This window comes from Papio anubis, chromosome 4 (assembly GCF_008728515.1).
Source record: "Papio anubis isolate 15944 chromosome 4, Panubis1.0, whole genome shotgun sequence".
Classification (NCBI taxonomy): Eukaryota; Metazoa; Chordata; class Mammalia; order Primates; family Cercopithecidae; genus Papio; species Papio anubis.
Genome location: NC_044979.1, coordinates 86,812,671 through 86,837,993, shown reverse-complemented (window position 1 = coordinate 86,837,993; position 25,323 = coordinate 86,812,671). Strand labels below are relative to the sequence as shown.

Below are 25,323 nucleotides of genomic sequence, written 5' to 3'. Positions count from 1 at the left end.
TGGAAATGGAGGAGTCTCTTCTTTCAGGCATTAATACAATGCTCCTTTCTTTTTCTTAACACTACAATACTAACAAAATTTTTACTACGGTAAAAATTGTTTGCCATCCTATCCTAACATAAGAGTAATGTTTTCATTCCTTTTTAATCTATTTAATTTCACAGACAGAAAATTACATTGCACCCTTCCAGTTGTTACTGTATTTTCCAAATAATTAGCCTTTAAAAAAGCTCATTCTCCCCTTTTTGTTTCCTTCAAGTGGATCAGTATGTATACATGTGTACATACATACATAAGATTTTTGTCATTTTTTTACAATGCCATCCATCACACAGCAGATATTCCTTGTAACTTGTTTTCTTCACTTAGTAATATATCATGGAAGTTCCTCCCATCTCAGTAGGCATAATTCATTTCCTTCAACAGCTACGTGATATTCCATGATACAGATGTTCCACAGTTCAGTAAGCTCTCCCTTATTGACCAATTTTACAGGTTTTTAACCACTTTTCCACAAATAAGGTAATAATCATCCTTGATTTTCTATTTTTTATAAGTTAGTGTTTGAATATTTTTTACATGTTAGAACTTTAGTATCTCTAAAGTATTTCCTAGAAGTAAAATTGCTGAGACAGAGGATATAGACTTTTTATTTTTTTATTTATTTACTTATTTACTTATTTATTTATTTTTGAGACAGAGTCTTGCCCTGTCGCCCATGCTGGAGTGTGGTGGCGCAACCTCGGCTCACTGCAACCTCGGCCTCCCAGGTTCAAGTGATTCTCCTGCCTCAGCCTCCCAACTAGCTGGAATTACAGGCATGCGCCACCACACCTAGCTAATTTTTTTTTGTATTTTTAGTAGAGACAGGGTTTCACCATGTGGTCAGGCTGGTCTCGAACTCCTGACCTCGTGATCTGCCTACCTTGGCCTCCCAAAGTGCTGGGATTATAGCCACCATGCCCGGCCTAGAGTTTTAATTTTAATGTAAGTCTAGATTCCTTTCCAAAAGGGCATAGTAATTCACAGTAATGTCCTCACCAGAGCTGGGTATTATCATTCTTTCATTTTTTCCAGTCTGATAGTTAAAAAGATGGTACGTACTTTCCCCTCATTATTCATGAAATTAAGCACTTCTGTTGTTGGTAGTTTGTATTTTCACTTTTGTGGATTACCCACTTATACTTTTTTTTCATTTTTTTGTGGGGGGATGCCCTTTGTTATTGCTTTGAGGAGCTTTATGCATACAAATCCATTATCTAACAAATGTGTTTCAAATATTTTATGCCAGTCCTACTCCTCCTCCTCCCCCTCCTTCTTTTTATTCCTTTTCCTCTTCCTCCTCCTCTTCCTCCTCTTCTTCTTCTTCCTTCTTTCTTCTTCTTTTTTAACTTTATGGAGACCTTTGCCATAGGAAATTTATTTATTTATTTATTTATTTAATTAATTTTTTTTTTTTGAGATGGAGTCTCACTCTGTCACCCAGGCTGAAGTGCAGTGGTGTAATCTCAGCTCACTGCAACCTCCACCTCCTGGGTTCAAGCGATTCTCCTGCCTCAGCCTCCCATGTAGCTGGGACTATAGGTATGTGCCACCACACCCAGCTAATTTTTGTATTTTTCATAGAGCTGGGGTTTCGCCATGTTGGCCAGGCTGGTCTCGAACGCCTGACCTCAGGTCCTTCCCAAAGTCCTAGGATTACAGGCATGAACCACTGTGCCCATCAGGAAATTTACTTTTAAGTGGTCATATTTTTTCTTTTATAGCTTCTGTGTTTCTTGTTTTGCTAAAAGTGGGCCTCTTGACCAGAAGTTATATAAGTATTCTCCTAAATATCCTTCAGTTATTTTTTATGATTTTTTTGGTACCTCTAGAATTTGTTTAGAGTTCATTTCTCCCCAGATATATAGCTAATTGTGATGGTACCATTTATTACACCAGCTAACATTATCCTACTGAATTGAAATACCACATTTGTGGTAAGTTAAATTATCTTTTACTAAATGATTATATAATTATTTGCAGAGAATTAACATTTGTATGATGCTAGGACTTTCCATCCAGTTACACAGTATGCCTTTACGTTTCTTTTAGGGGAGGGGACTGACTTTTGGTCTTTCGATAATATTTAATAGGTTCCTTCATCTCAATCCTTTCTTTCAGAATTTATTTCTTAGTAATTTGTGGTTACTGTTCATATGGTAAGAATTTGCACTACCACCTCCACACTCAATCCCTTCCAGCTGGTTATGGATAATAAAGAGAAAAGTTATTGATTTCTGTATTTTTTTCTTATTTTTATTACAGTTTAATGGATTTTCTAGCTATTAAATTTTATCTTGTTTTCTATTTGAATTTGCTTTGGGCTTCAAAGTTAGAAAAAGTAATAGTGATAATTGACATGTCTTTTTCCTGTTTTTAATGAAAATATTTTTAGCTTTTCACTTTTAATTTGATATTGCTATTGGTTTTATCATTGTATCATGTCACTCTTTTTCTTGTTGAATTCTTTTAGTTCTACTTTTACTGATATTACAGCTATTCCTAATTCCTTTTTTTGTCAATAAGCTGTTTGCTCATCTGTTATTTTCAATCTTTATCATTTCATTTAAATAGTATAACTTACAAATGTATAGATGGGTTCTGTTTTATAACCCAAAATGATAGTTTCCCTCTCCTAACAGGTATTTAGCTTATGTATATTTAATGTAATTACTGATATATGTGGTTGCATTCCTCCTCTTTGACCTCATTTTTACTCCTTATTTTACTTGACATTGTGCACGCGCGTGTGTGTGTGTGTGGGTGCACGCGTGTGCACACATGTATTTCCTTAAAGTGATTGGCCGGTCAAAACTGTACAGTACCACATCCCCCATCCCCAAGGCCCCGTATTTACCCATTTAGCAACCTTATAAGATGAAATCCTTATACTTCATTTATTTCTCCACATTCTCTGTTTTTGCCTTGTCAGGCCACAGGTCTTTCCTTTCTGCCTCCTCTGATACTTCCTCAAAACCTGTGCCATCATACCTGTAGCTGTGGACTTTGCTGAGAGAGTCTAGTATTTTTAGTACCAGCTGTAGTGAGAGTGTCGTTGACAGGGTGTTGCTTCTCTTTCAGTAATCCACACCACCAGCTGTATGATTTGCCTGTCATCTATCTTCACCCACTCATATGAACTCCCTCTCTTACTGTCCTCTCTCTCCTCCCCTTTGTCTCCATTTTTGTCTTTAGATCTCTGTTCTCATTTAGATTTTGGTTATAGACCTTTTCAAATGGGTTACGTAGGTTGTATATTCTTTGAAACCCATCATGACAAAACTATTAATACCTTTCTCTCTGAAATGTGAGTCATATTTTGCCTAGCTTTCTGACTCATATCACAGTTCTTTTCTCTGAGACATATAGAAGTTATTCTACAGTTTTCTAAGTTCTGGTTTTGCAAATGAGAATTCAACTTACTTTCCATTGTAAACTTTACATTTCTCATTCTGGAAGAGCGTTTGATTTTCAGCTTATCCTTGAAAATAAAAAATTTGAATAGGATAAGTCTTGTTGTATGTGTGTGTTCCTATGAATCACACTCAGTGAGCCCTGTAAGTCTAGAGGACTCAAATCTAGTGATTGTAATATGGGAGCAACATGATGTACTGGCTTTTCCACCCGCAGCATTTATTTTCTATATTAATAGTATTATTTTATTTATGTATATTCAGAATTTATAAATTTAAAACCAGTAAAATATTTAAGAATTTCAATTACAAAAATTTAAACTTAAACGATTAAGTATTTACAAAGATAAACTTTAAACATATTATTCAAATATGTTATTAGCAGATTAATGAAAATATCAAAATAAGCACTACCTAAAATAAAAAAGCTTAATCTGGGAAAAAAGGTAAAGTAATATTATTTTTTCTCTTTAAAAAGGTATAATTAGGCTGGGCGCAGTGGCTCACGCCTGTAATCCCAGCACTTTCGGAGGCCGAGGCGGGCGGATCACCTGAGGTCGGGAGTTAAAGACTACCCTGATCAACATGGAGAAACCCCGCCTCTACTACAAAATACAAAATTAGCTGGGCGTGGTGGCTCATGCCTATAATCCCAGCTACTCAGGAGTCTGAGGCAGGAGTATTGCTTGAGTCTAGGAGGCGGAGGTTGCCGTGAGCCGAGATCGCGCCATTGCACTCTAGCCTGGGCAACAAGAGCAAAACTCCGTCTCAAAAAAAAAAAAAAAAAAAAGGTATAATTAAGAAATCCCTGACTGTACTAATTGGAGGACTGACAAGAAGATATAGTTGTAAGCTAATTCCATATTTTTCTCTGACTACTTTATCTTCAGGTCTTCCTATGTCCGGTTCAGTACTTTTAATGAGCTACTTTAGAATTTTTTTTTTTTTTTTTTTTTTTTTTTGGTGGGAACACCTATCTTTTTATTGAAGCTGGATATAGATTTTGTTTTAAGGAAGCATATGCAGTTTGTCTTCATCTTCTCTGGTTTCTTCATATACAGTTGTAAATTTCCTCACAGTTACTTGGGTTGATTTTGATGCTGTGTTCATAATCCACTTGCATTAGATTTGCTTGGTTGAATGTCATTTTTCTCTCTTGAAGATTCTGGGAGAGGTGTTCATTTTCTAAACGGAGCACCTTGGCTCTTTTCACATTTTTAATATAGATTGCTACTGTTTGACTTCTTAAGACGTATATACTGGGGAAAGAAATAAAAGAAATACCCACCTCCCCCAATCCTCCCAAAAAGAAAGAAATTGGGTGTTCTGGTACTTAATAAAAGCACGGAGTACCAAAAATGGTATTGTGATCACTATTAATTTCTCTTTTCAAATCAGGGAGGTTTTCTTTTATCATTTGTTTAATTCTCCATCTATTCCTTTTTTTCCTTTGAGATTTCTGTTAATTTTCACTATTAGATTTCGTGGATTTGTTCTTTAGCTCTTTCATCTCTTGCAAGAGCTGTGAATTTTTCTGTTTTGAGATATTTCATCCACTCGATCTTTTTAGTTTGTTTATTTTGTTGAGACAGGATGTCTCTTACCCAGGCTTGAATGCAGTGGTGTGATCAAAACTCACTGCAGCTTTGACTGGGCATGGTGGCTCACGCCTGTAATCCCAGCACTTTGGGAGGCTAAGGCAGGCAGATCACCTGAGGTCAGGAGTTTGAGACCAGCCTGGCCAACATGGTGAAACCCCATCTGAAAATACAAAATAGATTAGCTGGGTGTGGTGGTACACACCTGTAGTCTTAGCTACTTGGGAAGCTGAGGCAGGAGAATTGCTTGAACCTAGGAGGCAGAGGTTGCAGTGAGCCATGAGCCAAGATCACACCACTGCACTCTAGCCTGGGCGACAGAGCTAGACTCTCTCACCAAAAAAAAAACAAAAAAAAAACAAAAAAAAAAACACCCTCACTGCAGTCTCCAACTCCTGGCCCCAAGCAATCCTCCTGCCTCAGTCTCCCAAGTAGCTGGGACGACAGGCACGTACAACTGTACCCAGCTAATTTTTTAAATTATTTGTAAATAAGGGGTTGTGCTATGTTACCGAGGGTGGTCTGCACCTCCCAGGCTTAAGCAGTCCTCTTGCCTCAGCCTCCCAGAGTGCTGGGATTATAGGCATGAGCCACCATGACTGGCCTTGATCCTCTGTGTTACTAATTTAGTTCTCAATAGTCACCAGGATCGCCTCTTTCAGTTTGCCTGTTAATTTTTAAAATTTAAATCTCTCTGCGGTTCTTGAAAGTCTATTTATATATTATAATTGAATCTGCTTAACTTAAATGCTCTTATTAGCTGTAGTTATAGTGGTTATTGTTAGGGTAAATGTTATCCATACACTTCCAACCCAAGAAGCCCTCTGTTGGAGGCATTGCATAATCTTCAGAATTGCTGGATCCCCATAGGTACTTTGTTCTGTACCTCCCAGGCAGTCAGGTAAAGCTGATAGGGTCCTGGATCAGTGGAAGAAGAAAGTTTAATGTCTCAATTAAGACATTAATTAGTTAGTTTAGAAAATGATAACCCGTCCTTCCAGAATCTTTAAGAAGAGAGAAAAATGACATTCAACCAAGCAAATCTGATGCAAATGGGTTATGAACACCGCATCAAAATCAACCCAGGTAACTGTGTGGAAATTTACATCTGTGTATGAAGAAACCAGAGAAGATGAAGACAAACTGCATATGCTTCCTTAAAACAAAATCTTATATCCAGCTGCAATAAAAAGATAGCTGTTCCCATTTAAAAAAAAAAAAAAATGTTCTAAAATATCTCATCGAAAGTGTTCAACCATTTCATTGAGACATTAAGCTGGTTTGGTCAGCAAACCAGCTGAGGCACAAGGATGAAGCCCGCCACTCCCGGGTTCTTCCAGGAACTTTCAGGGACAAGCAGAGCCCTCTGCCAGCCTCAAGCACCAGGGTCCAGGCGGCCCACAGTGCTGTCCCCACGCAGGTCACCTGTTGTCAGCAGGATCAAGCAGACACTCCCAGGACCAAGCACAAGCAGGCAGGGGCCACGCAGACTGCCCCAGGGGGACCACTTTCCGGGAGCAGGGACCATGGCGTCTGCACACTCTGCCCAGGCACGCCTCCGCTGGTCCCCCAGCCCTCATCGGTCAGAATGGAGGAAGAAGTCTCTCCTCCGGAGATCCAGGCAGAGCCTGCGCCCTCCTGTGTGCCCTGTGGGTTCTGCCTGCTTGCCCAGAGTGGCCACTGCTTTGCTACAGAGAGGTAGTGGAGAGGGAGCTAGGGACGAGGGGCCACAGGAGCACACTTGCAGGCCAGCAGCTTCCCCGGGGAAGAGTTTGCTTTCGTAGAACCATTTTTAATTAGAGATGCCTTAGAGAAGTGGCTTGGAATTCTGTGCAAAGCCACGATATGGATTCCAAGCTTATGGAAGCAAAAGCCTTTTCTCTACATTTCACAAAGACGGCAAGCTTTTCTCAAATTCGGGGGGTAGTGGGTAAGGGGGAGAGGGTTTCAGTTTAATATTATCATTATAATAAGAACAATACTTTATATGGAGTAAATTTAAATTTTGTGTAAATACAACCGGATGTGATTAGGGAAACATGAGCATCATTTGTGTAGGCTGAGAAGAGGAGACATTTAACTTACAAGCAACTTATGAAATACTTAGGGTCTCTTACAAGTTGAACAGTGCTTTCTTTTGTAATCCACATAATCTTCATATGTATTTTGGATTCTGTGTCTTTCAAAGATTGTTTATCAACTTTACAAGGAATGTTTATAAATGTTCTCTAAAATATTTTACCTGTCCTCCTCCTCTACTCTCCTTTCCTGAAAAATAAAGATATTGCTGCATGTTTACATCACAAAAATGGCAACATAATTAATTTTAAAATCCAGATGTGTTATTTTTAATACTAAAACACAACTTTTCTATTTTTCTATGAAAAGGTCAACATGATTGTGTGACCATAATCAACAATTTCTTTCCTCGAGAGAGACTGGATTATTACACTAAGCCCCAGGGACTGGATAAAGAGCCAAAACTGCCCCCAAAGTTGGCAGGCCCACTGCACAAAATCATCACCACAACGAATCTTCATCCTGTCAAGGTAGTGTGCTGTCTACTGTATTTGCTTTTTATGTAAATATTGCTTCAGAGCTTAAACTGCTTTTATTATACAGGATCATAATTGTCTTGGGTTGGGTTTTGTAGATGTAGAGCTTGCAGTGGGCTCTTTTGGCCTGTTGATTTATTGAAGGAGCACTCTCTGTTGAAACCTGGAAGTGAGTGAGCGAGAGAGAAACAAACTAAAGCATCAGGAAAAGCCACGCAAAGAGATGGGTTCGCTGAAGCCTAGCTTCCACCTCATCCCACCGGGAGCTCTGGAGTGTGAGTGGCTCCAGAGAAGCAAGGGAGTCCAGCTTTTGTATTCATCAGTCTGTTGTTGGATGGGGCCTGTCTCCAGAGGGAAAGGACAGCCTCCCAAATAGTACCAAGTGAGGTGGCTCCCTTTCAATGAGGGCAGTCTTCTGGAGAAAAGACCATAGTAGCTGACCCTGAGAGCCTCTGAGGCCTGGTATACAGGCCTGGTAAAAAGGATGTAGGTGGGGCACTAACAGCATCTGTTACAATAATTGCCTTTTTAAGAAAGATTCTGAAATGTAATCATGGGCACGTTTTTAAGGTAAGTGGCTATTTGATGCCTTTAAATAACATAGTTTTTCCAGTAATTCATCAAATCAAACAGATTGTCAAATTTCGTAGATGAACACATAAGTTCAAATGGCTTAACTGGGAAATTTCAAGAGCTATTCTGAAATATTTCAGTGCTATTGTCTTCTAGATTTTAAAAATATGGGCTTTTACTGTTTTTACAGCATAATTTAAAAAAAAATCCAGCTAAACAAGTATAATTTCCTCAATAATCATCATGGAAAACTACACAGCTACATGTGTGCTACAGTGATGAGGTCCTATTTCAATTTCAGTATCTGTCACATGCTTTTACTCACAGGGTAAAGATTTGATAGTAGTTCAGAGCTGTTTAAGTGAGCAAGATAGTAAGTTGAGTCAAAAGTTAAGGTTCTTCCTTAACATAAGGAGTTATTATCATGTAGAAAATAGATTTTCCCAGAAGTTTATTACAAAAGAAGAATCTGTGGAGTCTGCTGAGCATCGTGAAAATGAGTGGACAGTTCTTATAAGTAACTCTGTTGAAGAGTGACCCTCATTCAAAGATATAAGATCCAAAATGTATATAATCTTATTGCTTTGTTGATGCATCCCTGTACATCTTTCTTGAGTATTTGAAGGTTGAGAAACAAACCAAATTTACTCATTGTGTGTTCCTCCACCCAAATTAATTTTCTAGGTCCTTAAGAGAGATGACAAACTAGTAGATACCTTTCCCATCAGACAGAAAAGTGAAATCTGCTGTTTTTATTTTAGAAAACTCAAGAGTTTTTCTTAATATTCTGGAAGAACTGCCAGAGGCAACACTAGTGATACTAAGTGGGCAAATTCAGCTGTGAATTGCATACTCATGTTTTTAGTGGAGACTACAGAGGGCTTAGAATTTAACCTTTAAAAAATATATATTTTCTTCTTTGTTAGTGGTTCTCTGCCTCCCAGCACACCTAGAGAAAAGAGAACTCCCTAGAGAAGCATTGGCTCCTCTCCATGGTGCTGTCTCAGGCATGGGCTGGCTGGGATGGGGAGACAGGTTTCTGTCAGGGGACGGTATTTCTCAATGTAGAGAATGTGTGTGGTTCTGTAAGACCCTTGTTCCTCCACTGCCTGAGCAATACAGGATATTCTGGCTTATATTGATTTGAAGAAGTTCCCTGTATTTTTCTGATTCACTGTCTTTCATATCTAGGTTTCTACCCCTTCAGATTGCAGTAAGGGTTTGTGGATTTTTTTTTTTTTTTTTTTGAGATAGGGTCTTGCTCTGTCGCCCAGACTGGAGTACAGTGATGCAGATCTTGGCTCACTGCAGCCTCTGCCTTCCGGGTTAAAGCAATTCTCCTGCCTCAGCCTCCTGAGTGACTGGGATTACAGGTGCCTGCCGTCATGCCTGGCTAATTTTTGTATTTTGGGTAGAGATGGGGTTTCTCCATGTTGGCCAGGCTTCTGGAATATTTTTTTATGTTTACTTGGAACCCAGTCTTTCAGGGTTAAGTGTCCTAAGAATTATTAATACTCTGTTTTCAGTTATCTTTGAAGGTGTATATTTTAAGTAAATTAGATTGAGGGCATATTTATGCAGACAATAATTTGTAAAGGTGTATAGTCTGAAATAGACTACATAATATTTTTTAGAGTATAAAGGGGACTATCCTATTATATACCTTCCTCCAGCCCAGACCTTGCTTTTTGTAGGTTTAAATGATCTATTCACTCGAAAGCTTTTCTTTTATCCATCCTTTGGATATAAAAGCCACCCAGTTGCTTTTGTTGTTGTGGCCTGTTTTTATTGCTCTACCCCTTTCTAAGCTAGCATGGCCTTTCCTATGGAGTATTATTTAAAAAGTAATAACCACTGTATAATGTCAAACAGCTTTTAAAACAAACTCAGAAATTCTCCCCAGTACACACCTCACATTTCATTACAGTGCACCTAACATAGCTATATTTGTGTCTAGGCTAAGTGGCTGCCATAGCAATAAGGATGCATTTGTTTTCAAAAGGGACTTGGAAGATTGTGCTGATGCCCAGAATATGAAGGTTATCTAGGAGAAAAACCAAATCACAGGAAAAAATGTCAGCAGAGCAGGGTCTATGAGTGGACAGGAGGCAGATGTGCACACAGCAATCCTGTCTTTGATTACTGTGATTTTCAAGCCTGGTATTGTAGATTTAGCAGTTTTTAAAAATGGGATTTAAAAACTAAAAGGAATTCAAAATGCCACTACATGAACATATTCTCAGGTAGCAATCCTTTGAATGGTAAAAATTTATCTAGTTTTTAATGCCAATAGAAATATATTTATTAAATGCTCCTCCTCATTAATTAATAAAAAGGATTTCCTTTGTAATATATTACTTCATAATGCTGCAGAGATTAAGGAAGAAAACAAGTACAAATATTATTCTTTTGTGTGTAGCTACGTAATTGTTTCATTAAGCTCATGTTAATGATGTGGTTATTTGTCATTTTTCTTGGTGTATATTTGTGCTGTGTATTAAAAAATAGATAAGGTTTAATGTCTCCAAACAAAAAATTATTAATCTGGGTTCTGTTTGAAATTTTTTGAAAGAATTTCACTTGTAAGTTTAAGATTCTATAGTTGATTATAAATGCCACATATAAAAATACTGATCAAACAATTTTAAATGATTACAATTAGCAGAAGTATAAACAGATGATTACTGAGTCTTTTCTTCTCTACCATAAATTGTCAAAGTATGTTTTGGTAGAGAGAGTTATCAAGAAATTTACCAATAAGGATTCTGATTATACTTGCTTCATTAAGTCTAATAACTTATTATTAAGTGCTGGATTTTTGTAAAACACTAGATTGTATATAAATCTAATAAGGTCAAAAAGTGAAAATCATTTAATTTTACAGGGACATTTCATCTGTGTTAAATTTCTAATTAGAGGGCTAGCTATGGGCTTTACTAATAGATGATCTTTTTTCATGCCTAAAGAAAAGAAACTAATTCAGGAAACTCTACCTGTTGTTCCCTGACATGTACAGTCCCTGGGATATTGATTTAGCTGTAACAGGTAGGTTAGCAAGTACTGACTGGCTCTCTGCTCTGTGCATACAGTTGTGACCCTGTTACATTTATTGTGGTCTTTGTGCTCCTCAGTTCAGCTAGATCCGAGTTCTTGTCTTACAACCAGGAAGAATTAGACGTGGACACTGGAGAGTGAGTGGAGTAGAATTTATTAAATGAAAGGAAAGCTCTCAGCAAAGAGGGGATGCAGGGAGGTGGTTCCCCTACCCGAAGGTGGGAAAGTCCCCCGTGTGCCTGGGTCCAGGTCCTTTTATGGACTCAGAATGGGGAGTGCATGCTGATTGGTTTGTGAGTATGTGAAAAAGGTTAAAGCGAAGACACCACTCAGTGGTGGGCACGACAGTGTAGAAAACCAGTTAGGAAAGGGTAGGTGTATGTAAAATAGGTGAAGGGTAAGGATCAGTCAGAAGAAATTGAGCCAAACAGGAAGACAAGTTCTCAATCCAGTTCGAGGATTTAATTTGTAGCTTGCCTTTCAGGCTTTAAACTGTCTTTGGCTTGGAAATGGCGCTTCATCGAGGACCCACCCCATCTGCCTAGGCATTTGGCTGCCTCCTGCCACACTCACATTCATGTTTACATTACTATTATACCACCATGGATGTTTACAGCAGTCCTGTGCAGACCCACTTCAAATAATCTACTCTACAACAATGCTAATACAAAAATACTCCTTATTACACTAAATTTGACTTATTATACTAAATTACACTTAATCTGTGCGTACATAGGAAATGTGGTACTCATAATGTGTAAGATTTGATCATTCTAATATTTCCCCCTTAAAGTTATTTATGGCTTCCTCTTTGACCTATTCTCATGACCGTAGATGATCGGAAGCATCTTCAGGAAAATTTCCGCAGAGAAATGTAGTTAATTGGAAAGTAAAGCATATTTCATTTTTAGACTTCATTCTGAAAAAATCTCATTTTCTTATGCTTAATAAGAATTAATGAGAATTGTAGCTCTCCTAGCCATGAAATTCTAGAGCTGAGTAACGTTAACTAAAAGTGGTTATTGCTCAATGATTTGATTCTTTATGTAAAATGTTCAAATTTGCCATGTTTATCTTTAGTCAAAGCGCACTTAACAGAGACTGTAAAATCATGTACTCTTGTGTGGCATACTGGCACTCTGGCATAGGTAGATGGCAGATCACATTATAACTTTGATATACAGAGTTTAAGAGATTCCACTATTTTACGATCATTCTATATTGTTCTATATGTTTGTTCCGGGTAATCTGCATTCTAACAAATAGCATAATAACTTCATGATCCTAAGGAAGGCTTTCTTTGGCAATCTTTTGAAATCAACTAAATGGACTACCTAATTTGTACATGGAAAAGTCTCTCCTTTAATACCTGAGTACACTGGGATTTCCTCTAGATCGTGATGCTTGTAAATGAGAATCCTCTGCTGACAGAAGAAGCAGCCCTGAATAAATGCTACAGAGTGATGGATTTGATTTGTGAGAAATGTATGAAGCAAAGAGACATGAATGAAGTATTGGCTATGAAAATGCATTACATAAGCTGTATCTTTCAGAAATGCATTAACTTCTTGAAAGATGGAGAGAATAAACTGGACACCTTGATCAAAAGGTACTCTTTTTACTACGTCGTTTATAAAATACACTCAACTGGATTTTTTTTTTATATGAAGCCTGATTATTATGGGTTTCAAAATTAAACATTTTGGCAGCAATTGCTGTTGTTGGAATCACATTTAGTCTTTGACAAACAGACAATAATGTTATACTTACATTGAGTGATTATTCAGTTCTGTATTCTTTACTGTGATGTTTTTGTTGTTACCAGCGATTTACAGATGAGGAGTCTGAGGTTTGGAGAGGTTAAATAGCATGTGTAAGATCACACAGTGAGAAAGTGGCCCAAGTCTAAATTTGAGCATATTTCATGCCCCAGGTTGCAGCTCTGGATTTATAATGGCATCCAGGGTGTCTCTGTTACTGTACCTTGGAGAGCTGTGTTTTATGCTGGTTCTCTGACCACCAGAGATCAAATTCTCTTGCATACTTACCTAAAAAAGGGAACTAAGTCTGAAGGGTGTGGCCCTATGAGAGTTTTTATTCTTAGTACAAATAACTGACATGGTAATAAGTAACTAGCTAATCTGATAACAGTGTTTAACGTGTTTTATGGTGATAGTCACCTTTCCATATTCATTTAATGGGCCTGAAAACCTTATAAGGCCTAGCGTGACATATAGGTTGAAGAGCAATTTGAATTGAGCCCGTCATCATGATTTGAAGAGACAAAGGAAATCCTAAGTAACAGAAGATACTACTAAAAACTGTTGGGTTCAGCTAGGAGAGAGTGCTTAGTGATTCAACTCCAATTACTCTTTAAAAAATATCTTTCAGCTTGTTAAAAGGCCGAGCTTCTGATGGCTTTCCAGTGTATCAAGAAAAGATCATTAGAGAAAGTATCAGAAAATTTCCTTACTGCGAAGCTACACTCCTCCAGCAGCTGGTTCGAAGCATTGCTCCTGTTGAAATTGTAAGGCTCCTCTTACCTAAGTTGACTCTATCAGTAAGACCTAATTACCACATATTGTATTGTTAAAGGCAAGTTCTCTTTAGTATTTATTTTTATTATTTCAGAATATTTTTAGGAACAAAGGTGGAGATAGGTTTGCCTGCCAAACCTGTCCCTGTTGATTTATTTCCCATCTCACGATCTTCTTCTTACCTTATTATAGTTCATAGTTTAATAATCAGGACGTCCCTATGTTGAAATGTAGATAGTTAGGGTAGGAACTTACATTTTATATACATCCACTGTGTAATATAGGTACACACTTACACTTGTAGCTATATGAATTACCAGCACAAAGTCATACACTAGATGCAAGTATGAATTGATTGCCTAGGGTGATAGTATCCAGGCAGTGGGGATGTAGTGGGATAAGCCATGGGAAGGCTCCTTGTGGTTCCTGATAACAATCTCAAAGTATGCTCCAGCTTCCCATAATCCTCCTTAATGCCTCTGATTAGAAAATGTCCATACTAAAACCTGTTTATACTTACCCACTATATAAGTGCGTTTTGTTAACTTTATCTGTTATTTAAATTACTTGCTATTCATTTGTCATGTATTTTAATTTATTTGGCCTTTTCTATTTTGAGACAGAGTCTCTTTCTGTCGCCCAGGCTGGAGTGCAGTGGCACAATCTCAGCTCACTGCAACCTCCGCCTCCCAGGTTCAAGCGATTCTCCTGCCTCAGCCTCCTGAGTAGCTGGGACTATAGGTGCGCGCCACCACACCCAGCTAATTCTTGTATTTTTAGTAGAGATGGGGTTTCACCACGTTGACCAGATTGGTCTCAAACTCCTGACTCAGGTGATCTACCCACCTCGGTTTCCCAAAGTGCTGGGATTACAGGCATGAGCCACTGCGCCCAGCCACCTTTTCTATTTTGAATACATTTTTGTTTACCCTATCTATACCCATTCATGCTTTTATACGTTTCAACCAAAAACTTGATCAGCTTTTGTCTATCAGGCAAGAAATTGATCCTAAGACCAGTCCCACCCATGGCTTCCTCCCTCCCTCTGGCAAATCTGGTTCCCTTCTCTATGCTTTCTCTCTGGGTTGTTATGTCATCCTCAGTGTAGAACATCAGGGCTCAAAGTGGGCTCCAGATGCTCCTTTGTACATTAATAATTTACCTAGTCTGAACCATAAAATAAACAAGAAAGACCTGAGCAGGCAAGACCATCTCATAAAGTTCATGTATTGATTTATTCATGTGTGCTCCCCCTACTTTCAAGGGTTTCTTTACTCATACTTTTTAACATAGTTGGCTATTTAGTGGTTATGCTTTTGGAAGAATAAAGTTAGCAAATTATGATTTGTCAATTACAAATGTGTCTTAGCAGCACATATCAAAGCCCAACCAACCATGAATTAAATAGATAAGGGTTTATGTATTCACATATACATAGATGCCCAAAGGTAGCAGACTAGGTCTGGTATAGTGACTTAAAAATAGTTTGGGGACCCAAACACTTTCTCATCTTTCCCTTCCAATATTCCTTAGCTATGTAGGTTCTTATACGCATACTTACGACCTCATGGTTACGAGGCATTTAATGTTCCTCCTCCAGCTCATATTCCTATCCCAGGCAGGCAGGAAGAGCAAAGGGGTCCATATCTGGAAAACATAAGCTCTCCCAGAAGCCCTCTGCCTGTGTCACATGACTTTCCTTAGCTACACAGGAGTCTGGGGAAATAAGTATTTTTGGCTTTTCTAAACACTGCTGCTTTGAACAAAATTACACTTCTGTTAGTGAGGAAGCTGGGAGAATTGATATCACAGAAGCAACTAGCAGTACCTGTTATGTGGGATTTCCAGCACTCACAAATGGTTGCTGACCTTTTACCTTCATGAGAAAAAACAGAAAAACTAAAACAGCAAGCCAGAGTTCTTAAAAAAAAAAAAAAAAAAGGCAGGTCAGTATCATGGTCAACAAGTTATCTTAGCTCCATGTAATAGAATAATGTAATTAGAATTTATAGAGTATAATTATTATTTTTATTTATTTATTTATTGAGGGGGAGTCTTGCTTGTTAACCAGGCTAGAGTGCAGTGGCGTGATCTCGGCTCATTACAACCTCAACCTTCCAGGTTCAAGCGATTCTCATGTCTCAGCCTCCTGAGTAGCTGGGACTACAGGCACACGCCACCATGCCCGACTAATTTTTTTGCATTTTTAGTAAAGACGGGGTTTCACCATGTTGGCCAGGCTGGTCTTGAACTCCTGACTTCAGGTGATCTGCCCACCTTGGCCTCCCAAAGCACTGGGATTACAGGCATGAACCACCATACCTGGCCTAGAGTATAATGATTATTGTTTACCCCAGTGATCTGAGTCATCAAGAAAAGGTTTATAATAAAGTTAGGATAGTATTTCATGCATTTTGGAAAGACTGTTCTTTAAAAATTTTTGTTCTTGGAAGTTTTATGTTCTACTCTCTGGAAAACTTGATCCCAAATGCTTGTGATTGTGCATATCACAGCTATTGTTTACAAGTTCTAAGCCTCTGAAGTGATGCCCACCTTTTCCCGGCATACCATGGTTCCCAGGGCTGGCTGCTGTGAGCTTCACTGTGTTGTTTTCTGACAGTGCTAATGCCTGGGCCCTCTGCTCAGCTTTTGGTTCCCTCTGCCTACTGTGGAACTCTGGCTTCTGCCTGTCTTAAGGCTCAGCAGGAAGTGTGAGGCATGGCTAAGTTTAGAAAGATTGCTCCAGCATCATAGCAGATCATACCGTTAAAGATAATTTTGCTTTATCTATTGACACTATGTATTTTAACTTCTGGAAGTTAAAATGTCTGTGATTTTATAGCATACATTGAATAAAGCATCCTGTTTGTTTTTAGGCTGAGTATCTTTCTATGGGAGGAGCTCTGACACCCAAGCAGATTCTTCTCTAACAAAATAGATGACAAGATTTTATATAACAAGGGATTTATTGTCACAACACCAGTACCAAGAAAGATTCTACATGGTTACTCATCTGTACCACTGTTACTTTTCTTTGTCAGCCATAGTTCACATAATAGGTGTGCTCCTAGCAAAATATTCTTCAGTTTTCTCTTGAGTTACATCTGTGAGAATGTCAGTGTGTGGTATGACTCCCACAACTGTCCCATTTCGTGGGAGATTTTGAACATGTCTCAAGCAGTTTTGTGAAGAAATTTGAACATGAAAATGTAATTGTCGTAATGTCTGTTGAATATATCATATTCTGTTGATTTGTGGGGCAGACTGCTCCACGATTCAGTACTCTACTTTTGAGGCAAAAGAATGATACAGATTTGTAAACATTCAGTGTAATATTAAGAACCAGTAATTCTCAAACTTTTAGTATGTCTTAGAATTACCTGGGAATATTGGTAATAATGCAGGTACCTAGACCACATCCTTAGAAATTCTAAGTTACAAGGTATGGGGCAGTGGGAGGGATCTGCATTTTTAACAGGTTCTCTGATGCAGTCCAGCATTTGAGGACAACTAAAATAGACATTCATTCCTGATGGAATTATTAACTGAAGTATCTAATATCTGAAACTTGATTTCACCTAATTTTTCCTCATTATACTATCTTTATTTCAAAAGAGAATTCATAGCACTTTCATGTGAAAGCAAACCCAGTCATTATTATTTGTATTCAAGAAGAACATGGCAGTTCCAAAATGAGTGCTACTTTTAAAATGCTTCTTGAATCTTTGAATATTTTCTTTGACTATCTTGAGTATACAGAACAGTGAAGGACATTGTTCCTGGGTGATATTTTTAAATTTCTGTTATGTACAATTGGTAAGATAATATAAAACAAATATTCTTAGGAAGAAAAAGCAAATACTCAAAATGAAAATTATAAAGTGTCAAAATTCTGGTTTGGAATAAATGAAGAAATTTGAAAAACTCAGAACAAAGAACTGTTAGGAACAGGTAAGAAAAATAGATACTGTGTAAATATTTTTTGCTAAATAAGTTTTAGTAGCATCGTCTCAGACAGATAAATACTTACCCTTATAATTTTTTTTTTTTTTTTAAATAAAAGGTCTTGCACTGTCACCAAGGCTGGAGTGCAGTGGCATGATCTCGGCTCGCTGCAACCTCTGCCTCCCGGGCTCAGGTGATCCTTCTGCCTCAGACTCCCAAGTAGCTGGGACTACAGGCGTGCCACCATGCCTGGCTAATTTTTGTATTTTCAGTAGAGTCAGGGCTTCACCAAGTTGGTCAGGCTGCTCTCAAACTCCTAACCTCAAATGATCTGCCTGCCTTGGCCTCCCAAAGTACTGGGATTACCGGCGTGAGCCACTGCTCCCAGCCCCTTATAATTTTCTTTGTAAAAAAACTATATAGACCAGGCGCAGTGGCTCATGCCTGTAATCCCAGCACTTTGGGAGGCCAAGGTGGTTGAATCATGAGGTCAGGAGTTCGAGACCAGCCTGGCCAACATGGTGAAATCCCGTTTCTACTGAAAATACAAAAAATTATCTGGGCGTAGGCGGGCACCTGCAGTCCCAGCTGCTCAGAAGGCTGAGGCAGGAGAATCACTTGAACCTGGGAGACGGAGGTTGCAGTGAGTCGAAATCCAGCTACTGCACCTCCAGCCCAGGTGACAGAGTGAGACTCCATCTCAAAAAAAAAGATTATAAATGTTTTTTAACAACCTGTTTTAATTTTCCATTGCCCACTAGTAATAAGTTTTGCACATTTGTTTTTCTTAATAGTTTGATTCAGTTGCGTGTGTGTTTCTTAACCAATTTGGAACATACCAATTATAATGGTGATAATTTATTTGACCTACAAGCCAACATAAAGTAAATGAGTTTAAATATATTGCCTTTAAAATACTTACACTAAACTTTTTGGAATTAAGATAAACATTTTTGATGTGCCCTATAATTGTTTCAAGGAATATGGACATTTTCTGGATGTCAGTTCTCAGAAAAAAAAATTCCACTCTGGAGTCATTGTCCTAAATCTGAATCGCTATGGGCTTACTGAATTATCCTCACTGGAAAAATACTTTTATCCTAGATTAAGGGTGTATTTTTCTCTTTAATTATCTGGACCTGTGACTGACTTTTCATATGTTTTGTACAGAAAATGGTATATTCTAAAAGATTTTTGTCATTTTGTCTTAAAGCCTGTGTAATCTATAGCCTTAATGATTTCTTCCTTTTTGTGTCAATATTGTAGGACAGCAGTGTCCATGGGCTGATACCTCTGCAGTGTTTCCATGGTGATTTCAGAGTTTGTTTTTTCTCCTCTTCATGCCCACTCTAGGGTTCTGATCCCACTGCATTCTCCGTCCTTACCCAAGCCATCACTGGCCAGGTGGGTTTTGTGGATGTGGAATTTTGCACGACCTGTGGAGAAAAGGGAGCAAGTAAAAGATGTTCAGTTTGCAAAATGGTAAGAATGGAGTTCTTTTTAGTTCATTGACCTCTGGTTTAGATGCAGCCAAGCTGATGATTGAGTTTTAATATTCCGTAAGAGTGGACATTAGTTTTCTAATAAATTGTAGCAATGAAAATATTTTATTTAATACTTAAAAAGTAGTTTTGGAAGAGAATTGATAGGATCAGTATAGTTATTTACTGTGTCTTCTGCTACACTGCCACTCTTCCTTTGCCCCTTTGTTGGTCACCTCATGAAAAGAAAGGATATGAATGAATGAATATGAGAAAATAAGAGAAAGATTATCTGTGGTGCAAGGAGACCAAGGCTGGTGCAGATATGAAACCTAGAATAGGACAGTTCATAAATATACATTCTTTACTCTTCTGATGTTGACTTTAATGACAGTGTCTTCATCAACATATCCTTGTAAAACTACAATTTCTGACTGTTGCCAGTCTTTAATCCCTATGGGCTGTACTGCCCACTTCTGCCAGAATTAACTTTGTAAAAGGCATATCTGATTGTGTTCTCACATCCAGATACTGAGCACATGCATGTGTCTGTACATTCACTTAATCCCATAGGTAGCATCAACTGCTTGTTGACTTTAAAGTTGAAATTCTTCAGCATGTTGTATGAAACCCATTATAATCTACTGTAACCTACTTCTTCAGCTTCATCTTGTTTAATGACTTACTTCTCTGAACCTGAGTTTCCTGAATTAAATGAAATTCCAGAATTAAATCAAACTATTCATATTTGTTAACTATTACTGCTTATAAAAACACACTGAAACTCAGTGCTTAAAACAATAATCATTTAGTCTTTCTCTCACAGTTACGGTTGGCTGTTCTCAGCTGGGGCAGTTGTGCTCCATGTGACTCTCATGCTTCTTGTACTAGCAGGCTAGGCTGAGCATGTTGTCTTGGCAATAGCAAAGGTACATATGGGCAGGTAGAAACACAGAAGGCCTCTCAAGGACTAGCCTTGAAATTGCTATGTTTTTTTTCTTTTTTTTTTTTTTTTTTTTGTTGAGACAGAGTCTCGCTTTGTTGCCCAGACTGGAGTGCAGTGGCCGGATCTCAGCTCACTGCAAGCTCCGCCTCCCGGGTTCACGCCATTCTCCTGCCTCAGCCTCCCGAGTAGCTGGGACTACAGACGCCCGCCACCTCGCCCGGCTAGGTTTTTGTATTTTTTAGTAGAGACGGGGTTTCACCGTGTTAGCCAGGATGGTCTCGATCTCCTGACCTTGTGATCTGCCCGTCTCGGCCTCCCAAAGTGCTGGGATTACAGGCTTGAGCCACCACGCCCGGCGAAATTGCTATGTTGTGTCATGCTATTGGCCATAACAAATCACATGGCCCAATATGAAGTCAAGTCTCCTCCTTTCAGTGCAGAGAACTTGGAAATCATATGAGAAAGTGTATGAATGCAAGGATGAATGAAGCATTGGGGTCAATAATACAATATATGTATAAGGGCCTAGCACAGTGCTTGGCATATAATAAGTGTTTAATAACATTCATTCCCATCTCCTTTCCACCCCTACTTGCAAAAATATAAGGCCATTTACAAAAACTTCTTGCTGTTTTTGAACATAGCATTTACTTCCCTGTTCCTGCATTTTTGTACTAGATATTTTCTCCAGTCGGAATTCTTCTTTCCCATTTTTCTGTCTACCTTGACTCACCACAGCTAGAGTGAGTTGCTGCTTCCTCTATGTCTCCATCACTTACATCCTGTACTATGTTTTAAAATTATGTATTTAGGTGCCTGCCTCTCTCCCTTCTTCCGTATCTTTCTTTTTCTTGACCCTAGCTACCTTTGGGACAACAACTCTATCTTCCTTGTCATTGTGCTGTAGCAATTCTGGCACATGGCGGGTTCATAATAAGCTATTTGCTAAAGTCTTTGGTAGACTGTTATATATTCATTATTGTTCTAAAGTAAAGCTACACACTATAAATCTAAATGAATACACAGATACTGTGTTAGGCTGTTCTTACATTGCATAAAGAAATACTTGAGACTGGGTTTCTTTTATATTTCTAAAGAAATTACATTTATAAAGAAAAGAGGTTTAATGGGCTCACGGTTCTGGAGGTGTACAGGAAGCATGGCATGGGCATCTGCTCAGCTTCTGGTGAGGTCTCAGGAAGCCTTCAATTCTGGTGGAAGGTGAAGGGGGAGCAGGCATGTCACATGGCAGGAGCTAGAGCAAGAGGAGGTGGGGGAGTTGCCACATGCTTTTGAACAACCAAATGTTGTGAGAACTCACTCAGTATTGTGAGGACAGCACCAAGGGAAGGGTGCTAAACCGTTCATGAGAAAACCGCCCCCATGATCCTATCACCTCCCACTAGGCCCCACCTCCAACATTTGGGATCACAATTCACTATGAGATTTAGAGGGGACAGCATCCAAACTGTATCAACCACATATTACGGTTTTAAAATAAAGTATGGAAAATGACATTTTTATAGCTTAGTCATAGTTGGGAAATCTTACAACCCGAGCTCTGGAAATGAAAATAAACCAACAGTTGCTTTCAGGTGATATATTGTGATCAAGCCTGCCAGAAAACACACTGGTTTACTCATAAGAAAATCTGTAAGAATCTGAAGGACATTTACGAAAAGCAACAATTGGAGGCTGCCAAAGAAAAGAAACAAGAGGAAAACCGTACGTATATAAAAACCGAGTTCACCCTGCTTCTTAGTGGAGAGAGAGATAATAGGTGATCTTAACACACTGGAACTGAGTCTTCTCTGGAAGCCATAGGAGCTCAGGAGTGACCAATGAAAGAATCACATTTAAATTTAAATGTGTCCCTTTTTTAAGTTCTTGGGATATAGTCAGCCTAGACATCACTGGAAAACAGAGACGTTAACTACATTCTGAGGGATGTAGTTTATTTCATATTCCACATTCTAGCTTAAGTGACTGCCCTGGAACAATGGGATTCTTAATGGGTATTAACTTATATTCTGCTCATGAAGGATTTTAAAGTCTTTGAATAAGAGAATTAATTAAATTTCCACTAATGGCTACCAGAAGATTCTAAGGGTGGAAACCTTTAAATTCCTTAATTAAATTTCAGAACTATAGGTGAAATTACGGAGTACATTTATAAATCATTCATTAAATTGCAGATCAATATACAGATAAAATGTCTACAAGTGTCGGAGCAGTGAATTTTGTATTATTTTTTTTCTCCATCCCTCTTGAGGTTTTGTGACCCATTTTCATCAGAAATAGTGAGTTGCTTCAGCAGTGATTATCAGACTGGAGAGGAGAACCGCCCCCACCCTCATGCCTCATTCCAGAGAATATGTCGTATGTTCTGGGGGAGTGCATATAGTTTGAAAAAGATGCCTCGGTTACTCTGATACCAGGCATTTCTGCCTCCACCTCTCAAGGAACCATATCCCCTTTACTACTGGGTTGAGAAATACTCTCAGTGGAATTAAATGATTTGTACACAATTAAACCATTTATCCTTAATAGTCAGGCTTTCTGACTGCCATGCCTTCTCTTGTTTTCTTGACCAGACTTTTTTATTCTATGTGCTAAGGACAGAAAGTAACAAATGTTCATTACTAACACACCACTGAGGGAGAAGATTGTCAGTAGAATGGGCACTCCCATTTGTTAAGCATCATTCATGCGCCAAACACTGCTCTAAATATTACAGACACTTTTATTCTTCACCAATGGAGGCTAGTCTTTATTACCTACATATTATAGACAAGGGAAACAACTGCATGCAGGCAATTACCTCTCCAAGGACATCAAACGAATTCACAGAAAAGCTGTATTCAAATACAGGCTTTGTCAGGTCCCAAGCAACAATCCTGATTTAGAGATGGCTTTGGAACCAGAGGCCTGAGTTCAAATGCTGGTTCTGCTGTTTCACTAGCTAGGAAACTTGTAGCAAGTTACCAAACCTCGCTCTTCTCAGTTTTCTCATTTGTAAAATAATGTTAGCGATGACAGTAGAGATAATAATATACCTCATGTAGTTGATATGAAGATTAAATAATACATGTAAAGCATTGAGAAGAGTGTCTGACACATGTTCGGAACAAAATAACAACTTCTTCTTTTTTTAATCAGATGGCAAACTTGATGTCAATTCTAACTGTGTTAATGAAGAGCAACCAGAGGCTGAAGTGGGTATCTCCCAAAAAGATTTCAATCCTGAACATTCCAGGGAAGGAAAGAAAGAATCTCTTGAAAGTGAAGCTGAGTTGGAAGGCTTACAGGATGCTCCTGCAGGGCCACAGGTGTCGGAGGAGTAAAAGCCAGAGCAAGTGCCAGTGGGGATGGTCCTCACCCTGCAAGAAGCTGGAAAACTCATGGGAATGCATTGTCCTCGCCTCGTTATACTTGCATGGCACCATGGCAGGATTCCACATTTCATAGAATAGAGGTTTTCAAGGAAACCCCTGTTGACCATGCCCTAATTTCCTATTGATTTCTGTTCTATAATTGAACAGATAATCCTATGGAAAATTTTTTGTTTCAAAATACAGGAAAAACATTCCTATTCCCTTTCTGAGGCTGGCTTTCCAGCAGTTGTTTCAAAGGAAAATAGATCCCCTTAAAGAAAAAATATAGGCTTTAGGGAACAAAGGGACAAGCAGAACAGATGTGGAAGAGAGATTTTCAGGAAAGAAAAAATTGATAGCTACAGAGATGGGTAGTTAGAAAAATCGTAACTTATATGTGAATAAAATACATATAAACAGCATTTACTGTAGTGGCGTTCTACTTATTAAGATGCAATGAAATGAAGAAAAGCTTCATGTCCAAGGACCTTTGCCACAGTTCAGCTAATTGTAGTTTTATACAGAAATGATCCTGAACACTCTGAACTTGACATAGTCCTGCGGTGATATTCTATCTGCAGTATTTGTACCTCCAGAATGGCAGATCCCTCAGCAGGAATAAAGGTGTATTGACGGTTCTCTCAGCATGTGCAAAAAAGGTACTTCCCGAAACTTTTGATTCAATAATGGCTAAACATACTATGTACACAATTATTGTAAGGCTAATTCACGTGCCATACTCCACCTGAAAGCCTGAGTTATCTTGCTATAAGCTTTTCATGGAGCACTTCCTTTCCAGAAACTGATTTGTAACTCTATTAGAGAATGTCCTGGTGTCAGTTTTTAGCATATGTAGTATTTAAACAGAGCTAGAATGTGATGTCTGAAGATAGTGCTGCATTTCTAAGTTTCTTGTGTGGATTTTAAAATAAATTGTGCCTACAAATATAAACAACTCATCTTGTTTTATAATTTATTGTTGGGGAGTGGCAAATATTGCAGAAATATTAGAGAACTTAAAAAATAATAGGGAACTTGACAAATATTGGAGAACAGCAAAGTAACAATTATTTTAATATGTACAATGGCAGAACAAAATGACTAGAATTCTCACCTCACTTTGCTGATCAAATTCTATCTTGTGGATTTTGTTTGTTTGTTTGTTTTTGTTTTGAGACAGAGTTTGGCTCTTGTCGCCCACACAGGAGTGAAATGGCACTATCTCAGCTCACTGAGACCTCCGCCTCTCAGGTTCAAGTGACTCTTCTGCCTCAGCCTCCTGAGTAGCTGGGATTACAGGTGCCTACCACCACACCCAGCTAACTTTTGTACTTTTTTTTTTTTTTTTTGAGACGGAGTCTCACTCTGTTGCCTAGGCTGGAGTGCAGTGGCGCAATCTCGGCTCACTGCAAGCTCCACCTCCCAGGTTCACACCAGCTAATTTTTTGTATTTTTAATAGAGACGGGGTTTCACCATGTAAGCCAGGATGGTCTCGATCTCCTGACCTCGTGATCCGCCCGCCTCGGCCTCCCAAAGTGCTGGGATTACAGGCATGAGCCACCACGCCCAGCCATTTTTGTATTTTTAGTGGAAACGGGGTTTCACCATGTTGGCCAGGCTAGTCTCAAACTCCTGACCTCAGGTGATCCACCTGCCTTGGCTTCCCAAAATGCTGGGAATACAGGCGTGAGCCACTGCACCCAGCCTATCTTGTGGATTTTTATCTTCCTTACACTCTATTTTTTTTCCTAGCCCTAACATATACCCTATACCACACAGACCCTGTACCATGCTGGTTCTAGGA

The 25,323-nt window shown here is 38.7% G+C and overlaps 1 protein-coding gene across 1 annotated transcript in view; it reads left to right on the top strand.

Annotated features, from left to right (window-relative positions):
• ANKMY2 (ankyrin repeat and MYND domain containing 2) overlaps window positions 1-24,473 on the top strand; it is a 47,085-nt gene extending 22,612 nt beyond the window's left edge. Inside the window, exons 5-10 of the mRNA XM_021935969.2 lie at window positions 7,442-7,602; window positions 12,630-12,844; window positions 13,627-13,762; window positions 19,071-19,199; window positions 21,740-21,869; window positions 23,304-24,473. Coding sequence (XP_021791661.1) covers window positions 7,442-7,602; window positions 12,630-12,844; window positions 13,627-13,762; window positions 19,071-19,199; window positions 21,740-21,869; window positions 23,304-23,488 — 956 coding nt within the window. The 3' untranslated portion in view covers window positions 23,489-24,473. The remainder of the gene's footprint in view (window positions 1-7,441; window positions 7,603-12,629; window positions 12,845-13,626; window positions 13,763-19,070; window positions 19,200-21,739; window positions 21,870-23,303) is intronic.
• The last annotated feature ends 850 nt before the right edge of the window (window positions 24,474-25,323 follow it).